Genomic DNA, 23,253 nt, shown 5'->3' with positions numbered 1-23,253 from the left:
AGCGAGATTTGAATAGGATGGAGTATACGCATACCTTAATCCTACATTGAATAGAGATGCAGTTTTTTTGTTATTTTTTTCCAACAAAAAAAACTACTCTTTGAAATTGTGGTGAAGGTGTTTCTAAAAAAGAAATTAACAAACTTTTTTTCACTCATAAAATACTTGCGTTATCAAGAAAAAAGCACTTACAAATATGAGAATAGATCTAAATCTTCATTTCTACAAACTTTTTTTCCCGACAATTTTGGATTTGTTTTTTCAAATGTTGTGTATAATAAAAAGAAGGAACAATAAATTTAGTAAAAAGGGCCCATCGATTTCTTTTAGTAGTAAAAAAATGCCCATTGATTTCCTCAAATATTTCATAGATATACCCCTCCCTCGCTGACATTCACATGATCCGCAGGCGAAAAGCTAGCCAGAATTCAGTTTAAAAAAAGTCAATTAAAATTAAATAATTAAAGTACAATTAACTATAAATGTTAGTGGTTCAATTTTCTCCACTCCACTTCTTCTAATAATGCTTTTAACTTGTATCAAACAAACACTTAGCGCATACATCACTTCCTCCATTCCCGTGATCCCCAGCTTTCCAGGTTCTCCTTTTCCTCCATTTTTTTCCGTATAAACATATCAATATTTAAAAAAAAAAAAAAGGGTCAAATTTTCATTTAAGGTAGCAGATCTGTAATTTGCATTTCCGCGCAGAGGAAAATCCAAAATTTGATACACTTCTTAATATATTAACATATTCAAAATTTTTACATGTGTATGCTGCATTTTTCTTCAATTGTTATACATGTTTGGATCCGTAAATATCTCGTTTCATTTTTAACATAATTGAACGTTTGTTTTTCAGCTGAGCTGGTTTTGTATGATTAATGGACGTACGATTGCGATAAGGTAAGAATTTGGTTGTTAAATTGCAAAATGTTTTGCATTTAGGTTTATATTTTATATTTATGCAATATAAGAGGTGGAAATATATATATATTGATGTGCAGATTTTTGTGATAATTGGAGAAGGAGTGAAAATGGCTGAAAGTCAGAAGTTTCAGCTAGGGACTATTGGAGCACTGAGTTTGTCGGTGGTGTCTTCTGTGTCCATTGTGATTTGCAATAAGGCGCTTATTAGCACATTAGGTTTTACATTTGGTGAGTTTAATTGTTTTTCTGTAATGGCTGTTTCTTTTCTTTTTTGTGTTCTTGTTCATAAGTGTAATGTAGTAGCTTACAAGTGAATTGCTTCTGTCGTACAAAATACAACAACATACACAATGCAACCCCACGACGTGGGCGTCTGGGGAGGGTACGGATGTACGTATACCTTATCCCTACCTTTGTAGGGTAGAGAGGTTGTTTCCGATAGACCCTCAGCTCAAAAGAAGTGTAATCAAAGCAGGAAATAACGACAGGAAAAAGCAAGATAAACAAAACAAATGAAGTAACAGATAGTAATAAAAGAAGAGTACGATACAATTCTGTCGTAGAAAATGATTTGTGAAATTAGGTACCTGCTTTACAGTTAATAATTGATTTGCCTTAAAAGATAAATTAACTAGTAAGTCTAAATAGAGCGGAATCGACATGGAGGATTTCATTCAGACAACAACAACTATTTGGGTTGATGCATAGTTGATTGATTCATTGATTGCTTTAACAACATTCTATGAGATTTACGAAGAGCTTGTGCAGGAAAGTTTTGTAAGATCGTTTCATTTCTTTTATTGGGATCAATGTGTCGACCCCAGCTAGCTTGGGGCTGAAGTGCAGTAATAGTAGTAATAGGTTGTTGTTTGGATGAATGCAATTCAGTAAACCTCAATATTCTCCCTTAAAAATTGCTGCCGACAGTGTGTAATTAGTAGGGAGCAGAACAAGCTCAAATAGTTGGTTTAGTTATTATCCACTTGTTTCCTCTATTCCTTTAATGCAAAACAGCTTAACTTTGACAGTGAATGAATTTGGCTTGTGTCATACGAGCAGTAGTAGGAGAGAACACAAATTCACATGTACTGGAAAAAAAAAAAAAAAAAAAAGGAGAACACAAAATCAAGTGCAAGTGTTTGCAATGGAAATGAAAGATACTTCTAGATATTGTGCATACAGGTCTATAATATATTAGGTTGTTTGATAAGGAAATAAGGGAGTTGGGAAAAGAATGGATCAGGGGATTGTTGATTAGTTGGCACTAATATTTTGGTTCTTGCAAAACCTAATAAAAAGAAATTCTCGAGTTTTTATATCATTCGGCTTTGAGTTCTAACTTCTTATATTTCTCTCAGCTACGACTTTGACAAGCTGGCATCTTTTAGTTACATTTTGTGGTCTCCATGTGGCAAGATGGATGAGATTTTTTGAGCACAAGCCTTTTGATCCAAAATCTCTTATTGGCTTTGGAATACTGAATGGGTCCTCTATTGGACTTCTTAATCTAAGTCTGGGGTTCAATTCTGTTGGTTTTTATCAGGTTCATTCTTTTTCCTTTCTGCTGTTAATGACTCTCCGGTTTTATTTTATTGCATTTTTTATCTGTGGTCTTGGCTGCCTTTACTAGTGGTTCGGAAGATCTTTTCTTCCACTCTCTTCTCTTTATTCTCATTCCTCGTCCCCTTTTTTCTGTACCTATTTTCAAGCAATAACAATGTATCCACTAGGATAGCTTTGCCACCTAAGTCAGTTTTCTGGTGAAGTGGTGATAAGTTGTTTGGAATAGTTAATTTTTATAAGATCTACAACTTGAAATAGCAACTTGTTCCACTGTAACCGTAATTTATTCACATCACTATGTGCTACCAAAATCTTATTCTGAAATGCTTAGTGATCATCTTGAAATTAATAATCAACATAGCTAGCTGAATTGTAAGGTTTTTTTCTATTTTAATTTCTTGGAAAGGGGCAGCAAGCTACTTCCCTTTTGTGGTTCTTTCTTGCTTTTGTTGTTAGAAACCAATTTACTTGATGTGATGAGATCCTCTTTTTCCCTATTGCTCTCAAACATTCATCATAACTCAATTCTAAGTTGTCTCCACAAAGCAAGCCTTTAGATTCTGATTAATTTTAGAAACTTAAATGCGGTTATTTTTTCTGATTTTCTTCACTGCTTTTGCAATTTAGATGACAAAATTAGCAATCATCCCCTGTACAGTTCTTTTGGAGACTCTTTTCTTCAGGAAAAGATTCAGGTAAAAGTACTCAACGTTGACTTACTCAAATTGACTTTACTATTTCCACAAAAAGTTCTAGATGGAGGATCATGTTACATTACCTTCACATGTATTTTTATTTCTCTTTTGGAGAATTTTTCTCTTCGAGGCATATAGAACATAGGAATCTGTTCTCATTTTATTAAGCTAAGCTTGACCATTACATTGAAGAAGCTTTTTCACCAACATGTGTTTTGTTCTAACCAACGAACCAGAAGTAATTTCTTGGAATAATTAAGAGTCTGAACACTATATCTTGTCCTTATCTGGCAAGTTGAATGATAGAGAGATATAGATTCACATATATAACCATTTCTAACCTTAATTTTAGGATCAACCACCATCTATAGTTAAAGGTTGAGTCAAAAACTACGGGCAAAGAAAGGTATTTAAGACAATTATCTCTGGTGCGAGCTTGTCGCACAGGGCTTGCTAGTGTGGGCTATTTCTTCTGTGTGGTTTGCTGGCTATTACACAGGAGCGGGGTTTACCCTGTGCGCACCCGAAGGGTAGCGGCTGCGGGTTCCCTTGTCATAAAAATAAGTAAATTAATATACAATGGTAAGCAGTGTAGAGGAAAATACTCTGGTACCTTGGTTCGAGCATTCCACCCTTGCATTTCTATTTTGTTTCTGTTAATCATGATGATGTTCATTTTTTCCCTGTGAAATTGGAAATTAGGTGCACAATGCAGGCCGAAAGCAATTGAAATTTTAGCTAGCTTCCATCAGATGAATGCTGGAAAAGCATTTAATCATCTTGGCTAATTGATTTTTCTTTTTACTTTAACATTATGGCTAAATGTATTCTGCTTTCATTTGCTCTTCTCAGTCATTTATGAAATGAATCTTTTAGTTGTACATATTTAGTAACGACTTGATTTCTTTCTCAACTATGATTTGCAGTAGGAATATCCAGCTTACACTTACCGTTCTTCTCTTTGGGGTTGGAATTGCAACAGTAACTGATTTGCAGCTCAATTTACTGGGTTCTGTTTTATCGCTGTTTGCAATTGTCACCACTTGTATTGCGCAGATTGTATCCTTTGCTGAATGGTCAATCAATTTTTTCAGTTCTTTGCTTCACTGGCTCTGCTCACTTTACAGATCCCAATTTAGCAACCTTGTTCTTGGCAAAATAAGACTTAAATTTTTTACGAAAGTTGTTTTATATGTATTAGCAAATGCTGTTGGATCTATAGCTCACAGCTATCACATTATATCTTCTCTTGCTTGGATATCTTAACCCGTCTTCTTAGATGACAAATACCATCCAGAAGAAGTTCAAGGTTTCTTCAACCCAGCTCCTGTATCAGTCTTGTCCTTATCAATCAATCACTTTGTTTATAGTAGGACCATTTTTAGATGGGCTTTTGACAAATCAGAATGTATTTGCTTTCAACTACACACCAAATGTGCTGGTAAGTTAGAAAATTATTTTTATTTGTAAGTTAGATACTAGCACTATTTGTTAATTTCAACGTGTCGATGGCAGGCCTTTATTGTTCTATCCTGCCTTATATCCGTCTCCGTGAACTTCAGTACTTTTTTGGTAATTGGCAAGACTTCTCCAGTCACCTATCAGGTCCTTGGGCATTTAAAAACATGTCTTGTTTTGGCCTTTGGGTATGTTCTTCTTCATGATCCCTTCAGCTGGCGAAACATTCTGGGTATCGTCATTGCTATGCTTGGGATGATACTCTATTCATATTGTTGCACCATTGAGAGCCAGCAGAAGTCTATCGAGGCTGCATCCCTTCTGTCTCAGGTATCACATCTTTTTTTTTTTTGTTGTTCGACATTGTGCTAGTGTCTTGCAGGAACTTAGACAAAAAGGTACTCCAATTTATCATACTATGGACCAACTTGTGCCATCTTGATTTGCAAGTTGACTGGTAATGAGGTCCAATATGCCCAATACTACCTCCTTTCATTTCATCTCATTACACTAGTACTGAATTTGCAATATGATTTCCTTCTGAAATGGTTTAGTTAGTGTCACGGGTCATGGGAGGGGGCAGATCTTGTAGAAGCTATAATTAAATCCTTGTGCTACCTTTGCTACCTCCTTTTGTTTCCCCTCATTACACCACTAAAAAGGGCAGCCCGGTGCACTAAGCTCCCGCTATGCGCGGGGTCCGGGGAAGGGCCGGACCACAAGGGTCTATTGTACGCAGCCTTACCTTGCATTTCTGCAAGAGGCTGTTTCCACGGCTCGAACCCGTGACCTCATTACACTACTACTAGAACAGAAATCAAATTCAATATGATTTGCTTGCAAAACGGTTTAATTAGTTAGTGGCGTGGGCCATGGAAGGGGCATATCTAGAAGAAAGGTAAAATATAAAACCTTATGCTCCCTTCGTTTTAAAACCACTACTCTTCTAGTGCTAATACCGAATGTCATAGTCCCACAAGCTGATGGGAACTTGTGTTTTATTATCAATTTTCCTTTATGTATTTAGACCGTAGGTGTACTAATTCTGTGTTGTTTCTGTGCTTGAAGGTAAAGGAAAGTGAAACAGATCCTCTAATAAATGTTGAAAAAGGCGCTGGCAATTTAGCTGATAGTGTTGTTGCTAAGGCCCCTAGCTGGAATTCTAGCAAGGATCAGCACGTATAAAATTTCTAATGGTTGTCTATTGGCTAGCGGTTGAGCAGAGTACAGGTAGAAGTTTTCAGCGATGAAGATGTCGCTGCAAAGTTTTCCATACGTGACAGAATGAGTTGCAACTTACAACATTTGATAAGAATATAGCTTTCTATTTTGCAGTTGGTAGATTTGAAGGATAAGGATAGCTGCCGTAACGTAGCATTTTTGTTATTGAACCTTGTTTGAGTTAGACATGCATATACTATACATCTTTTCCTAGTCAAGTATTGTGTTCCCCAGAAACTCTCAGATTATTTCTTTGTCGGATTAGTTTGTTCATATGAAGCCAATGAAGATGACTCTTTTTCATTTTAAATAATTGTTTTTGGTAAGTTTAACTCACCTTCCCCCCTCCCACCACTCCCCCCCCCCCCCCCTCTTTGAGGGGTTTACGTAGTAATTTTCAAAACTCATTTGAACGAATCTAATTTTATTCCTCTATTCTGAATTAAATTGAAGGAATACGAGTGGTAAAGAGGGAAAAACGAAAGAAAGAAACAGTATTTTTAGAGATGGGGAAGGAGTTTGTCAATTTGGTCTCTTCGAATTTGCAGAACTTGTCATTTACAATTAAGACTTAAAATTGCGGCCGTCATAACAATAACAACATAACCGGTGTAATCTCATAATTAGGGTATGAGGAGGGTAAGATGTATGCAGACTTTACCTCTACTTTTATGGGTAGAGAGGCCGTTTCTGATAGACCCTTGGCTCAAAAGAAACGTAGTCAATACAGGATTGCCAGAGAAATAAGACAACAAATATCAAGATACAAAACAAATAGAACAACACGTAGTAATATACACAAGATAATGATCTACACGATACTAAAATAACACTACTTAGAAAAGGAGAAGAGAAGATGGAAAGGCTAGCCCCCTACCTCTCTCACACACATCGCAACAAAACTCAACTACCTACTAAACTTCTATCCTAATCCTCGACCTCCAAAGCTTCCTATCTAAGGTGATGTCCTCAGTCAGCTGAAGTTGTGCCTTGTCCTGTCTAATCACCTCCCCCAGTTCTTCTTCAGCCTACCTCTACCTCTCCTAACTCCTGCGATCGCCAATCTCTTACTCCTCCTAACTAGTGCATCCTCACATTTCCTCTTCATATGCCCGAACCATCTCAGTCTCGCTTTCCTCATTTTGTCTGTCACGGAGGCCACTCCGACTTTGTCTCATATATCTCCTATTATGACCACACATCTATCTGAGCATCTGCATCTCCGCTATCTTCATCTTCTGAATGTGAACGTTCTTGACTGGCCAGCATTCTCCCCCATACAACAATGCTACATTGATCTAACCACCACTCTGTAGAACTTACCTTTCAACCTAGGCGACTCTTTCTTATCACAAAGTAGAGGCGAGCCTTCACTTCATCTACCCTGCTCTAATACAACGTGCGACATCGTCGTCAATCTCCCTATTCCAACCTAAGATACTTGAAACTTCCTCTTTTAGGTATAACTTGTGCCTCGATCTTCACTTCCACATTTGTCTCTCATATCACGTCGTTGAACTTGCACTCCATGTACTTCGTCTTAGTCCTGCCTGAAACCTTTCAATTCTAAGGTAGTTCTCCAAACTTCCAGCCTAGCGTTAACTCCACTACACGTCCCATCAATCAAAACTATATAGTATGCAAATAGCACATTCTCCTGAATATAAAACTCAAAAATTTATAATTGTAGATATGTCATAAGTAATATTCATATGTGATTATATATATCTTTCTAATTCGTCTTTCTTTAAAAAATTAAATATTTGTTATTTCCTAAATAGATTAAGGGCCTGTTTGGAAAGCCACCTGGTAATTGGAATTGGTGTAATTACTAGGGTAGTAATTACACAGCCTAGTAATTACACAGTAGTGTAATTACAACGACCTGTTTGTTTGTCATAACGTAATTACAGTGTAATTACAAGCGTGCTGTTTGGTTGCACAAGTGTAATTACACAGTCAGTTTAATTTAAAAATAAAATTTAATTATAAAAAATTTAAAATTAATATTTAAAAAATATTGCCTTTATAAATAATATTAAATTAGTTATTTAATAACACATTGTTTCTTGAAAATATATTAATTAATAATCATATATATTTGTAACTAATATTGTAACAAAAATAATTGATATATATTTTTCAAATTAGTATTTAATTATAAAACTTAAAAGAAGACTTTTTTGTGAGAACGTCATGGATTGGATGTTTGACAAAAAAATAATATTAATAAATATAATGACATAACATCATTCAGATGTTTGACACAAAAAATCCATCAAATGTAAGTGAAAAATAAACAACATGCAATGTGAAAGCAAATAACTTAAAATTGAAAATATAACCTAAATTCAAAATCTAAAAGAAAAAGTTCAACATAATACTCTTATGTCAAATTCCAACATTACATAAGTAAGTTCCAATGTAGCTTAAGTAAATAATTCAAAAGAAATGAAAAATATAAGTCTATAACTCCATTCACAATGAAATTATACTTTAATAACGTCACATGTTATATGTCAAGTTTGTTAATAACTCATTCTTTCCAATATTAAGAGGTGTAGTTTCAAATATTAGAATAATAACACGGTTATGCTAAATGAATAAAATAAAATAAAAAATACGAGCAATTACATGGAATCACAAGAAGTAAAGGTTGGGAATGAAAAGAAAGAAAATGAAAAATAAATAATATAAAAAGAAAAATACATTTTAAAAAATAAAAATAATAAAAAAGTAAAAATAAAAAAGAAATTAAAATAATAGAAATAAAAAAATATTTAAAATCAAAAAAAATTAAAATAATAGAAATAAAATAAATTAAAAATAAAAATGAATTAAAGTAAAAAAATAAACAGACTAAAAAGTAACCCTGTAATTACAGGGTGTAATTACACCCAATTCTCAGCCCCCCTTGAGAATTGGAGAGTGTAATTACACCCTGTCAATTACACCCAATTCCCACCTAACTGTGTAATTACCTGGTCAAACAAACAGGCCAAACTGTGTAATTACACTCAATTACACCCAATTCTAATTAACTGAGTGGCTTTCCAAACAGGCCCTAAAAAAGAAAGTTGGTACCATAATATTTACCTCCACAACGCCGGTGAAGTAAAGCAGACGGCTGACTTTGACAAACACTTTTCTCTTCTGTAAAACAAGGCGAAAAATTGCCATTTCCGTTTGGGCCCTGATTAATCTATTTATCCCATATATTTTCTGGTCCGTTCTTTTTGACATCTCATCGTTTTTCTGATAAACAACAATGGAGAAGAAAGGAAGCTCGAAGATGAATGTCGCGATAATCCATCCCGATCTCGGAATCGGTAATTATGATCTGTACATTACATTTCTTGATAGATCTGTTTATCATTGCAATTTATTGGTTGGAGATCATGAATTTCGAAAACCCTCCACCTTTTCTCCTTGGGTATTTTTTTTTCACCACATGAAATGATAATTCTTGCGAAAGAGGAGTTACTGTTGATGTCGTCAATCTGTGGTTGGTGATAAATGATGTCCAGAACTATAGCCGACTATAAGTATATAATTAGGAGACTTGCAGTAGGTTGACAGTACAGGTAGTCATAATATATGCTGAATTGGTAGTAATTATCATCCTTCGGCAATTATTATCTGTGTGCAAATTGTTTCTGTCAGATGCTTGTGAGCATAATTCTGAGATAATACTCTACGCAATGCGCAAAGTGGCGGAGCCATTTTCACTAAAGGGATTCAAAATAAACATAAGAAGAAACCAATGGGATTCAACACCTACTATATATACGTAAAACATAATTTTGACCTTGTATATACAGTGTTTCCCAGACCCCACTTGTGGGATTACACTTGCTATGTTGTTGTTATATACAGTGTTTGGGGGTTTGTATGAACCCTTCTGGTACCCTAGATCCGCCCGCGAATTCGCAGATCTATGGGTTAATGGAAACACATTTTATCATCTGTGTAGTTTTTCTACCCCTCTGTCTAACATAATATGCTGTTTAGGTGGAGCTGAAAGGCTAATTGTTGATGCTGCCATGGAACTTTCTTCTTCGGGGCACAAAGTTCATATTTTTACTGCACACCATGATAAAAATCGATGTTTTGAGGAGACTCTGTCTGGTCAGAAATCTTACTTTCTACACTCCATTCATATGCCAAAGAAACATTCATTGTGCCCTTACTTAACTATATGTAAATACACTTTACAGGTGTCTTTGGTATTACAGTATATGGTGCTTTCCTTCCCCGCCATATCTTCTATCGGCTCCATGCAGTATGTGCATACTTGCGGTGCATGTTTGTTGCTCTCTGCTTGTTGTTTATGTGGCCTTCATATGATGTAATACTAGCAGATCAGGTCTCTGTCGTCATTCCACTATTGAAATTAAAGAAGTCCGCAAAGGTATTTGGATTTGCTCTGATAAAATCGAGTGCTAAGATATGATCATAGAGATATATGAAGTTTATACCTCATGCAGGTTGTATTCTATTGCCATTTTCCAGATCTCTTGCTGGCACAACATACAACTATGCTTAGGAGGCTATACCGGAAACCTATTGACTTCATAGAAGAAATAACAACAGGTCTTTCTTGACATCTGACTTCTATATAGACCTTTTACTTGTATTTTCTTATCTGTTCAAACATCCGCTTCTTCTTTGATTGCTTGGTCAAACTATAGGAATGGCAGATTTGATCCTGGTTAACAGCAGGTTTACTGCATCTACTTTTGCATCAACCTTCAAGAACCTAGATGCACGTGGGATTAAACCAGCTGTTTTGTACCCAGCGGTCAATGTGGATCAGTTTGAGAAACCTAATGCTACCAAGTAAGTGACACCTTTCCATCTCGTGGAACCTTCTAATAACACAATAGAATTCAATATTTTTTTCTTTAATCTTCGAATGCATTTTCCTCGGAGTTCCTGCCCTTCCATGTGCTTGTGCCTCTTAAAAAATGAAGAGGGGGGGGGGGGGGGGGGGGTTGGTGTGTGGTTACTCCATAGAGCTCAAAGAAACACAACTAATACATCAGATGTTAGTACAATTTCAGTTATTCATTTGTCCCTTGGGGGACATCCGAGGAAATTGGAACGATACAAAGATAACTTCAGTCGTTCATTTGTTTTAGGCTGAATTTTCTATCCATCAATCGATTTGAGAGAAAAAAGAACATAGAATTGGCAATATCTGCCTTTGCCATGCTTCACGCCGATCATCAAGGAGTTAACATGAATGATGTTTCCTTGACTGTTGCAGGCAAGTTATTCAATTCTTTAAGTTCATTGTATGCTGCATTATCCACCAACATTTTCTTGTGTTCTGTTTTGCTGTTGGTATTTATCTTGTCTATTTGTAGTGCAAAGAAGTCTGATATTCTGTTAGAGGTATGCTGAGTTCATGGAGAGCCAATAAGATATTATCAATTTGTCTATGTATATAGCCTGTCTGATCTCAGGTATGATAAAGATATTTAGTGCCCTAAAACTATACAAATAACATCTTAATCAGATGTTACTAGTTGTTGATGAAGTTAGATAGAGGACCTTTTTTGATGACGAGCCTTTTTTTTTTTTTTAATGTGTGGTTATCACCTTAAATAGATGGATTTGAAGTATGCTTCAGTAAACTAAGTGCAAGATACCTGTTGTCTACCATCAGTGGCTGAATATATGCTCAAAAGAAATCTTCTAGCAAGTTAATGGAGTTCTTCCTCCTTTTTGTTTCAGGAGGCTTTGATAATCGCCTTAGAGAGAATGTCGAGTATCTGGAAGAACTGAGAAAGTTGGCAGAAAGGGAAGGTGTTTCTCAGCGGGTCAAATTCATCACATCTTGCTCTACTGCTGAGAGAAATGCACTCCTTGCCCAATGCCTATGCATTCTTTATACACCAAAGGTATGTCTGATTCTGATATCTCTTCAATGAGGAAAATAAACATTTTTCTTGACAGTGATTTGTAGAAGGAATCTTTCTCTTTCCTTAGAGTCTGATGGCCTTTTATCTTCATAGTTGCTCGATGTTAGAAGGAGCATCTTTTATCTTCATAGTTGCTCGATGTTAGAAGGAGCATCTTCGTCTTTTCTCATTTTTATTTAACCTTGAAGTAGGATGACGTTTTCTTTCCTTCTTCTTCTTCTTTTTTTTTTTTTTTTTTTTTAAGGATGAGCATTTTGGCATTGTTCCTTTGGAAGCAATGGCAGCCTATAAACCTGTTATTGCCTGCAATAGTGGTGGTCCGGTGGAGACAGTAAAGCATGGGGTGACGGGCTACCTCTGTGACCCTAGCCCGCGGGAGTTTGCTTCGGCAATGTCTAATTTTATTCAGGATCCTCTCATGGCTGAAAAAATGGGACGAGATGCTCGTCAACACGTTGCTGAGTCATTCTCTACCAAGATTTTTGGCCAGCATCTGAATAGATATCTGGTTGATGTTGCACGAGGTAAGAAGGAATAGTGTATCCTTTCAGACTGCTACCTTAAAAGCAGTGGACCTATTAGGAAGTTGTAGTTAGATTAACTCCTCAGGGTGATTGCACTGCACTGATAGTGATACAGAATTAACTCCCAAAAGTTGTGAAGACTGTCCTTTTCTTTTAATGCTTATAAAAAGGTTTAGGTTACTTGTTATTGAACATAAAAGGAATAGAAAATATTCTTATTTTTCTGTTCTTCTATTCATTTTCTCCCCAACTTGTTTGGGACTGAGGCATAGCTGTTGTTGTTGCTTCTATTCGTTTTCTGATTGCTTGTTGTTTCAATATTGTATCCAAGCACCCAGCAAGCTCAGTGCAATCCAAGATGAGCTTTACTCGACAATTGTCTTGTATTTGTCTAATCAATTAAAAAGAATTAAAGGAGGTACGAATTAATTTGTAAAGCCATTCTAATGGAAAATTTCACCATATGACATGGGCATAAATCTTGTCACAAGTTGAAGATGATCAATTTTAATGTGTTTTTTTTTCTATTGACCGGAATATCAAATTTAGTGTTCAAACATTCAAACTTGCTTACTAAAATGAGTCTCCAGTGACAAAATAAAGTATGGAAAGTGAATGGGAATGGGAATATTGCTTCTTCTTTCTTTGCGACTTAATTTTTTTTGGGCAATTCTCTTTTGGAGTGGTCTTTAAATTTTGCCCCTCATATTTGAAATCTTTAAATTTTGCTCCTCATATTTGAAATCTTTAAATTTTGCCCTTCGGCTAAAATTCATGGGTTTCAGGTTCGAAATCCCACACAGTCAAAATTTTAAAAAAAAATTCACAAGGCAGAGTTTAAATTTCGCTATGCCCTCACCGGCATACACTTGTGAAGGAATTACCAAAGTTATGCCAGACCCGGCATACTTATGCCTTATGGGCAGACTTGGCATAAGTATGTCGGGTCCGGCATAACTTTGGTAATTCCTTCACAAGTTTATGCTGAGTCCGGCATAAAAGTTTGCCCCCACCGGCATAAACTTGTTAAGGAATTACCAAAGTTATGTCGGACCTGGCATACTTATGCCAAGTCTGCCCATAAGGCATGAGTATGCCGGATCCGACATAAATTTGGTAATTTCTTAACAAGTGTATGCCGGGTCCAGCATACACGCGGCCCAAATCTTACCTTGCAATTTTTTTTTTTTAATTTATGCTTGAGTAGGGGTTCAAACTCAGAACCTCATGATTTCTGCGTGAACGCTTAGAGTTGCAATGCGAATGGCAAAAATTAAAGACCAACAATATGAGGAGCATAATTTAAAGATCACAAATATGAGGGGCAAAATTTAAAGACCACCCCAAAAGAAGGGCAATCCGCGCAAAAAAATGATTTTTTTTCTCTAACACGGCCTGATTATTTTTTCATCCTTAATGATACAATATCATAAGTATGTTTTTCGTATTTTACCAAATACTACAATTAAACTTTGATTTCAAGTAAGTTGAAATCTGTTATATAAGTCTACAGAATACAACAACAATAATTATTATATCTCAATTTTAAACAAGTTGTATGAGCTATGTGAATTCACTTTTCTTCATTTAAGCTCATTTTTTGAAGAGAAAAAAAAAATTAAAACTTATTTCATACCATCAGTGAAAAAGTGATAGAGGATCCATAAATGACCAAACAAGTCCAGTAGCTGACACAAGATTGCAAGTGATTCTCGTCCAATTAGTTGAGTGTTAATTAATTGAGACGTGTAAAAGAGACATAAAGGGTAGTTTAAATGAATATTCTTATAATTAAGGTTACTAAATGTCTTATAATTAAGACCATCCTTGCAATTTTTCATGATTCCATATAATTATCCATTTCAAACTTAAGTTTGTTGGTACTGCCAACAATTATTATCCAAACAAATAGAATTATTTGTCTGATCAGTGGTAGCTTTCCTTTCCTTTTGTATAAAGTTGTCAGAGTAAGTTTACACGCTTAAACTGTGACACCAATAAGTCGGCTTTTAAAAAAAAAAAAAACGGCTCTTCATAGGTAAGATATCAACTTTTATATTACTAGTATAATTTTACACTATCAAATTACTTAATAATATTTACAAATTATTTTCTATTACAAGCATGAAATGTGATCTATAATATAATATGACAAGTGACATGTTGCAGCGAGTAGAATTATGCTGACGGTATAACAAACATGTTGCAGCGAGTAGAATTATGCTGGCAGTATAACAATTCTACGTACTGCTACTGTCAGTGTACATAATAACCTTTTAGTAATCAGTTTTATACTCCTTCTATTTCAATTTGTTTAAACCTATTTCCTTTTTAGCCCGTGTTAAAATGGATGATCTTTTCCCTAATTTAGAAACAAATTCACTTTATGAATATTTACAGTCACACAAATTTTTAAGGCTTATTTTGAACCACAAGTTTCAAAAGTCTTCCCTCGTTCTTAAATATCGTGCCCAATCAAATGGATTCATATAAATTGAAACGGAAGGGGTATATTTTTAGATGTACAATTAAAAGAATTGGATCCTTCAAAACGAGAATTGTGGTCTTGCTCCCAAGTAAATAGCAGTGTTTAAAAAGGCGGGGGCGTAAGACGGGGCGTTTTACATATGTCTCGGTGAGGCGTAAGCCCAGAGGCACGGGGCGTAAGCCCCATGGGTATTTAATTTTTTATATTTCATAAAATAATATAATTATAATAAATATTTTTAAATAGGTAAAATTACATAAAAAAATATTAAAAAAAAGTGTAAATAAATGAAATATATATATATATGTGTGTGTGTGTGTGTGTGTGTGTGTTTGATCCTCACAAAAAGTTAATCAAAGCAATCAATTATACGCCACTTACAACTTGTAATTATATATAATGTAACCTTAAAAGTATAAACAATATTGTTATATCCCGTATTTTTTTTTTTTCGTCGGATTATTTGTAAGCTGAGGTGGGGCCCACACATCGAGATTTTTTTTTTTTGGACATCTGAAAAGTCATATGAATCACATATGTGAAGTTAAACACAACTCAAGAAGGACCCTTGGGCCAAATCAAAGTGGAAGTCCTCCAAACGAATATTTTTAAGAAAACGTTTTCGGGTGATCTGACTTGTAGGGGCAAAAACGGTATTATAAGTTTGGAATTTGGAAAATACCAAGAAATAGAAGTTGTAGATAATTGAATTAGCTTTCCAACCATAGGTCGTGGGTTCCCAGTTGACATCGGTACAAGGAGATATGTACGTTTTAAGGTCAAAAGGTCAGTGGGCTAGGCCCAACTCGGGACCAACCGGGTTAGGCCCAAAAAAAAAATGAATGAAATTAAGGCCCAACCCATAGGGTGGCCGGCCATGGCTAGAAAAATAAGAAAAAAAAAGATCCAAGCCCAAGTAGAATTAATCATGTGATAAATGGATAAAATGCCACTTAATCATCCAAAAATCCCATAGAACCTTCAAGAAAAATTTAGAAGGAGAAAAACAAAGAAACAAGAGCAAGAACATAAGGGCCATACGGCCAAGCTCTTGAAATTTTGTCCCTTTGAAATCTTTCTCCAAAAATTATTTTCTTGTGGTATTTCTACTAATTCAAGGGTCCTTTACAACTTGGTGTAATTATTTTGGAAGAAAGAGCACTTGTTTCTTCAAGTTGACAACTTGGTCAAGTGAAAAAGATTGTAGAAAAAGGTAAGAATTAATCCCTTTTTATTATGTTATGAAGGTTGGTTTATGTTGTAGTATGTAGAAATGAGTAGAATTTATGGAAATATGGAAGTTTACAAAGTGGGTGTGCATATATGTAAGTGGACATATATGTATATTGTTGTATAAATAGTATGAGTTGAATTTTATGTTGTATTCTAGTTGTGGTTATGGTGAAATTTATATTGGAAATGGAAGAAAATGGTTCAAGTTGGCATGGAAAATTATTGGAAATAGTTATAGGAAATTATGTGATTTTAATGAAGTTTTTATGTAATTATAGAAGTGGAGTTTTAAATGTGAATTATTATGTTAGTTGGTGAATTTGGAAGGATAATAGTCCATATTGGCATGACAGATTGGTTGTTAAGTGGTTATGAGAAGTTTTGTGATTTTATGGTAGATTTATGTAATTATGAAAATGAAATTATTAAGGTGCAAATTATGATTATGGTTGATGAAATTGGAAGATGGAAATATGTTATGAATATGTAGATTGAAGATTAGAAGTTTTGGATGGGTTATGGTTTTGGTGGAAAGTTTGTATATTTTGTATATCTTGTGAATATTTGGTAGAAACGATATGAAATGCTTCCGAATTATATTGTAATGATCTTGATTAGTAATGAATGTAAAAACATTGAGATTGGTTTGGAAATGTGAAGTTGGAATGAAAGCTATTGCATTATGTTGGAAAGAAGACTAGTTGTGTTATATTGTGTTTTGTAGTCATGGTTGTTGTCATTGTGTTGATAGTTTGGCCGGGTTGAATTCCCGGATTGTTGTTGATAAAAAATTGGCTAAGTTGAATTTTGGGGATGGTGTATTTATAGGGGAGATGCTGCCCAAATTTTTGTAGACAAGTATTGGTTAAGATTGAAATCTTAAAGCCTTACAATTAACATTTGGTAATTGTGACCAAATTGTAGATTTTGGCGAACTTGAAACTTGATTTTGGGAGACGTGTATGAAGCGGAAAAGGTATGTAAGGCTTCACCCTTCCTTCTATGGCATGTCTTAAACGTAATAAGTTGGGTACGAGCCTCGGGGACAACTCTATTTCCCGGAATCCGCACTTAAAGTTTCCCCTTTTTCATTCAGTAGAATTGAATTAGAAATTGTGTAAAATATTGGAGAAACTTCCTAAACATCTAGAACTGGCATAAATATGACCCGACTACCTTAAAACCCTCACAAGTGACGTCATGAAATATAATGTACGTAAATTTGGTACGCCGCCTCATTTGACCCGAGGTGGGCCCATTGTTCCCGGATTTTCCCTATTGCTCCGTTTGACTTATTTTGGGAGTAGAATCCAAAGGAAACTTTTGATCCTCGTTCCGATTATCAAACGATAAGTATTGTACCATTCTAATGGAAATATGTATATGTATATAAAATATGTATATGTATATAAGATATGTAAAAGTATATAAGACATGTATATGTATATAAGATATATATATGTTTATAAAATATGTACATGATATACGTATATGTATACGATGAAAGATCCAAAGCGCTATAGACGCTGATATATGTATATGATACACGTATATGTATATGATAAAAGATCCAGAGCGCTATAGTCGCTGATATACGTACATGATACTAGTATATGTATATGATAAAAGATTCAGAGCGCTATAGACGCTGATATATGTACATGATGTATGCATATGTATACGGGGAAGATGGGAATAAGGGCAGAGCGTTATACACGCATATCCACCTGATCAGTTGGCATTACATGACATGATATCGTCCCGGACGCGGGATGCCCGGACGCGGGATGTGTATTTATGGCTAAATGGATCGGCTGCCGACGCCTCGGCAATATGACATGTTCTATTTTTATATATATATGAACAAGAAAAGAATTTCAACGGAAAGCTAAGCTATGATATGATACGCTATGATACGCCAAGCCATGATATGATACGCTACGACAAGCTATGCTATGATATGATAAGCTATGCTATGATATGACAAGTTACGCTATGGCATGATACACTATGACACACTATACTATGACATTGACATGATATAACACGATACGACATGCTGTAGTAAGACATGACATTACGCGATATAATATGCCATGATAAGACACGATAGGATACGACCTGATATGCCACGATAGGATACGACCTGATATGCCACGATAGGATACGATAGGGCACGATAGGACACGATACGACAAGATACGACATAATATAAGTTCTATTTTCTACGTTCATGGAGGGGAAACGTTTTTAAAAGGGAAAGACAAGCCATGCATGATAGCCGCCCAAAAAGGGGTCTTCCTATGTACAGGTTACTTTCTTGCCTCGTTATATGTCCTGTGACTCCATGATATGATTAATCGCACTCTATGTTATTGCTTGCATTGTCTTCCATGCCTTACATACTCGGTACACTATTCGTACTGACGTCCCTTCTTGTGGACGCTGCGTTTCATGCCGCGCAGGTCAGCAGACAGGTGGACGTGATCCTTAGAAGCTCTACCAGCCGCACTTGACAGCGCTCCAGTTGTTCCGGAGCCTCACTCCAGCGGTACTATTTTATGCATATACATTCGGGCTTGGTAGCACCCCGGCCCTTTCTATGTATAAGTGTACTATGTCTAGAGGCTCGTAGACAGATACGTACAGTCAGTCAGGTACAGATATATGTATAGTGTTTTGGCATGTTAATATTGTTGTACAAGGTAATAACGGAGTTTATTAGTTTATGTTCAAGGAAAAAAAAATGGCTCGGTTTACACGGCTTGCTAAGAGGTACAGGTAATACGATAGATAAGGGGTGCTCGGTACAAGTATCGGGTACTCGTCACGGCCCCTAGTCGGGTCGTGACAAATACAATGAAATAAAAGCTATTATGAAATGCAAATCAACTCTAACATCTTAACTTTCAAACAATGAAAAAATCACAATTTGTTAAAACAATATTACTATTATACTATTCATTTTATCTCCCTATAAACAACTTTATCAGATTATAATTGAAACGTAACTCCTTCATGAATAAAAATAAAATTACTTTCAAATAATAAAGTATGATAATTTTGATACTGTTATATCCCGTATTTTTTTTTCGTCAGATTATTTGTAAGCTGAGGTGGGGCCCACACATCGAGATTTTTTTTGGACATCTGAAAAGTCATATGAATCACATATGTGAAGTTAAACACAACTCAAGAAGGACCCTTGGGCCAAATCAAAGTGGAAGTCCTCCAAACGAATATTTTTAAGAAAACGTTTTCGGGTGATCTGACTTCTAGGGGCAAAAACGGTATTATAAGTTTGGAATTTGGAAAATACCAAGAAATAGAAGTTGTAGATAATTGAATTAGCTTTCCAACCATAGGTCGTGGGTTCCCAGTTGACATCGGTACAAGGAGATATGGACGTTTTAAGGTCGAAAGGTCAGTGGGCTAGGCCCAACTCGGGATTAACCGAGTTGGCCCAAAAAAAAATGAAGAGAAAAATCAGGCCCAATAGGGGACATCCGGCCATGGTCCATAAAAAGGACCCAAGCCCAAGTGAATTATCCATGTGATAATTAAATAAAAGGGACCATTTAATTGTCTTGAAACATATAGAAGTTTCAAGACAAATTGAGAAAGAGTGAACAAAAGAAACAAGAGCAAAAGAACTAAAGGCCATACGGCCATGGAGAAAAAAAATTGACCCTTTGAAATTTTATCCCAAAAATTATTTTCTTGTGGTATTTCTACTAATTCAAGGGTCCTTTACAACTTGGTGTAATTATTTTGGAAGAAAGAACACTTGTTTCTTCAAGTTGACAACTTGGTCAAGTGAAGAAGATTGTAGAAAAAGGTAAGAATTAATCCCTTTTTATTATGTTATGAAGGTTGGTTTATGTTGTAGTATGTAGAAATGAGTAGAATTTATGGAAATATGGAAGTTTACAAAGTGGGTGTGCATATATGTAAGTGGACATATATGTATATTGTTGTATAAATAATATGAGTTGAATTTTATGTTGTATTCTAGTTGTGGTTATGGTGAAATTTATATTGGAAATGGAAGAAAATGGTTCAAGTTGGCATGGAAAATTATTGGGAATAGTTATAGGAAATTATATGATTTTAATGAAGTTTTTATGTAATTATAGAAGTGGAGTTTTAAATGTGAATTATTATGTTAGTTGGTAAATTTGGAAGGATAATAGTCCATATTGGCATGAAAGATTGGTTGTTAAGTGGTTATGAGAAGTTTTGTGATTTTATGGTAGATTTATGTAATTATGAAAATGAAATTATTAAGGTGCAAATTATGATTATGGTTGATGAAATTGGAAGATGGAGATATGTTAGGAATATGTAGATTGAAGATTAGAAGTTTTGGATGGATTATGGTTTTGGTGGAAAGTTTGTATATTTTGTATATCTTGTGAATATTTGGTAGAAATGATACGAAATGCTTCCGAATTATATTGTAATGATCGTGATTAGTAATGAATGTAAAAACATTGAGATTGGTTTTGGAAATGTGAAGTTGGAATGAAAGCTATTGCAATATGTTGGAAAGAAGACTAGTTGTGTTATATTGTGTTTTGTAGTCATGGTTGTTGTCATTGTGTTGATAGTTTGGCCGGGTTGAATTCTCGGATTGTTGTTGATAAAAAAATTGGCTAAGTTGAATTTTGGGGATGGTGTATTTATAGGGGAGATGCTGCCCAAATTTTTGTAGACAAGTATTGGTTAAGATTGAAATCTTAAAGCCTTACAATTAACATTTGGTAATTGTGACCAAATTGTAGATTTTGGCGAACTTGAAACTTGATTTTGGAGACGTGTATGAATCGGAAAAGGTATGTAAGGCTTCACCCTTCCTTCTATGGCATGTCTTAAACGTAATAAGTTGGATACGAGCCTCGGGGACAACTCTATTCTCCGAAATCCGCACCCAAAGTTTCCCCTTTTTCATTCAGTAGAATTGAATTAAATATTGTATGAAATGTTGAAAAATTGCCTAAACATCTAGAACTTGCACAAATAGGACCCGACTACCTTAAAACCCACACAAGTGACGTCATGAAATATAATGTACGTAAATTGGGTACGCCGCCTCATTTGACCCGAGGTGGGCCCATTGTTCCCGGATTTTCCCTATTGCTCCGTTTGACTTATTTTGGAGTAGAATCCAAAGGAAACTTTTGATCCTCGTTCCGATTATCAAACGATAAGTACTGTACCATTCTAATGGAAATATGTATATGTATATAAAATATGTATATGTATATAAGATATGTAAAAGTATATAAGACATGTATATGTATATAAGATATATATATGTTTATAAAATATGTACATGATATACGTATATGTATACGATGAAAGATCCAGAGCGCTATAGACGCTGATATATGTACGTGATACACGTATATGTATATGATAAAAGATCCAGAGCGCTATAGTCGCTGATATACGTACATGATACCAGTATATGTATATGATAAAAGATTCAGAGCGCTATAGACGCTGATATATGTACATGATGTATGCATATGTATACGGGGAAGATGGGAATAAGGGCAGAGCGTTATACACGCATATCCACCTGATCAGTTGGCATTACATGACATGATATCGTCCCGGACGCGGGATGCCCGGACGCGGGATGTGTATTTATGGCTAAATGGATCGGCTGCCGACGCCTCGGCAATATGACATGTTCTAAGCTATGATATGATACGCTATGATACGTTATGCCATGATATGATACGCTACGACAAGCTATGCTATGATATGATAAGCTATGCTATGATATGACAAGTTACGCTATGGCATGATACACTATGACACACTATACTATGACATTGACATGATATAACACGACACGACATGCTGTAGTAAGACATGACATTACACGATATAATATGCCATGATAAGACACGATAGGATACGACCTGATATGCCACGATAGGATACGACCCGATATGCCACGATAGGATACGATAGGGCACGATAGGACACGATACGACAAGATACGACATAATATAAGTTCTATTTTCTACGTTCATGGAGGGGAAACGTTTTTAAAAGGGAAAGACAAGCCATGCATGATAGCCGCCCAAAAAGGGGCCTTCCTATGTACAGGTTACTTTCTTGCCTCGTTATATGTCCTGTGACTCCATGATATTATTAATCGCACTCTATGTTATTGCTTGCATTGTCTTCCATGCCTTACATACTCGGTACACTATTCGTACTGACGTCCCTTCTTGTGGACGCTACGTTTCATGCCGCGCAGGTCAGCAGACAGGTGGACTTGATCCTTAGGAGCTCTACCAGCGGTACTCTATAGTGCTCCAGTTGTTCCGGAGCCTCACTTCCGCGGTACTATTTTGTGTATGTATATTCGGGCACGGCAGTACCCGGCCCTTTCTATGTATAAGTGTACTATGTCTAGAGGCTCATAGACAGATATGCCCAGTCAGTCAAGTACAGTTAGATATATGGTGTGTTGGCATCTTAATGTTGTTGTATAAAGTGATAACGAAGTTTACTAGTCTATGTTCATAATGATGCTGCTAATGTTAATGTTAAAAAAAAAATATATGGCACAGTTCCTACGGCCCGCTGAGAAGTAAAGGTAAAACGATAGATAAGGGGTGCTCGGTACAAGTATCGGGTACTCGTCACGGCCCCTAGTCGGGTCGTGACAGATACATAGGGCAAAAGACCAATGACAAGTGAAAATTCACAATTCGGTTATGTATTCTTAAAAGAAATATTACGTGATATTCACCCTCACGATGTTCTCATATAGTAAATATGTAATACTACGACTTGTTATTTGAGTTATACCCAATCTTCTTATTTCGGTAAATGAAAAATTATTAAGTATCAATCATTTGTTAAAGAATTATGAGGGTCAACGGTTTTAATTAAGGAATTTAACATATAATTGTGTAAGAACTGTTAGGCGAGCCCTGAGCGTTGGGCGTGTTTAAGGCGTACAATCGGGCGCTTAGGGCGTAAGCCTCATAGGAATTAAGCCCGACACATAAGCCCTGGGGCATTTTGCTAGTGCCCCGGGACGAGTCTCAAAACTGCCTTTTAAAACACCGGTAAATAAATAGATCAGGGAGAGAAGGGAAAGTGACATATCGAACTTGTGTGGCCCGCAGAGCAACAGAATTCTGAAAAGGACGAAAATGACATACTATAAGTTCTCCTTGTATGAT

At 35.7% G+C, this 23,253-nt stretch overlaps 2 protein-coding genes and 2 long non-coding RNA genes across 4 annotated transcripts; all 4 read left to right on the top strand.

Annotated features, from left to right (window-relative positions):
* The first annotated feature begins 436 nt into the window (after positions 1-436).
* On the top strand, positions 437-6,170 carry LOC132606573 (UDP-xylose transporter 3-like). Its single transcript, XM_060320149.1, has 10 exons — positions 437-599; positions 863-906; positions 1,008-1,158; positions 2,289-2,473; positions 3,121-3,188; positions 4,115-4,247; positions 4,468-4,629; positions 4,704-4,976; positions 5,715-5,876; positions 5,982-6,170. The coding sequence occupies exons 3-9, from the start codon at positions 1,038-1,040 to the stop codon at positions 5,829-5,831; spliced, it is 1,059 nt and encodes a 352-aa protein (XP_060176132.1). The 5' UTR covers positions 437-599; positions 863-906; positions 1,008-1,037; the 3' UTR covers positions 5,832-5,876; positions 5,982-6,170.
* A 2,780-nt stretch (positions 6,171-8,950) lies between these two features.
* Positions 8,951-12,550, top strand: LOC132606561 (uncharacterized). Its single transcript, XM_060320139.1, has 8 exons — positions 8,951-9,196; positions 9,879-9,995; positions 10,085-10,278; positions 10,355-10,460; positions 10,559-10,706; positions 11,009-11,136; positions 11,607-11,773; positions 12,039-12,550. The coding sequence occupies exons 1-8, from the start codon at positions 9,136-9,138 to the stop codon at positions 12,330-12,332; spliced, it is 1,215 nt and encodes a 404-aa protein (XP_060176122.1). The 5' UTR covers positions 8,951-9,135; the 3' UTR covers positions 12,333-12,550.
* Positions 12,551-15,797: 3,247 nt separating this feature from the next.
* On the top strand, positions 15,798-18,751 carry LOC132626553 (uncharacterized). Its single transcript, XR_009577380.1, has 3 exons — positions 15,798-16,019; positions 16,964-17,015; positions 18,505-18,751. It is a non-coding gene; the product is annotated as an uncharacterized LOC132626553 (long non-coding RNA).
* A 391-nt stretch (positions 18,752-19,142) lies between these two features.
* LOC132626548 (uncharacterized) lies at positions 19,143-22,551 on the top strand. Its single transcript, XR_009577377.1, has 3 exons — positions 19,143-19,877; positions 20,824-20,874; positions 22,317-22,551. It is a non-coding gene; the product is annotated as an uncharacterized LOC132626548 (long non-coding RNA).
* The last annotated feature ends 702 nt before the right edge of the window (positions 22,552-23,253 follow it).

The sequence above is a fragment of the Lycium barbarum genome, chromosome 1 (assembly GCF_019175385.1).
Source record: "Lycium barbarum isolate Lr01 chromosome 1, ASM1917538v2, whole genome shotgun sequence".
In the NCBI taxonomy this organism is placed as follows: domain Eukaryota; kingdom Viridiplantae; phylum Streptophyta; class Magnoliopsida; order Solanales; family Solanaceae; genus Lycium; species Lycium barbarum.
The sequence above is the reverse complement of the archived record's forward strand: the minus strand, read 5'-3'. Positions and strand labels throughout refer to the sequence as shown.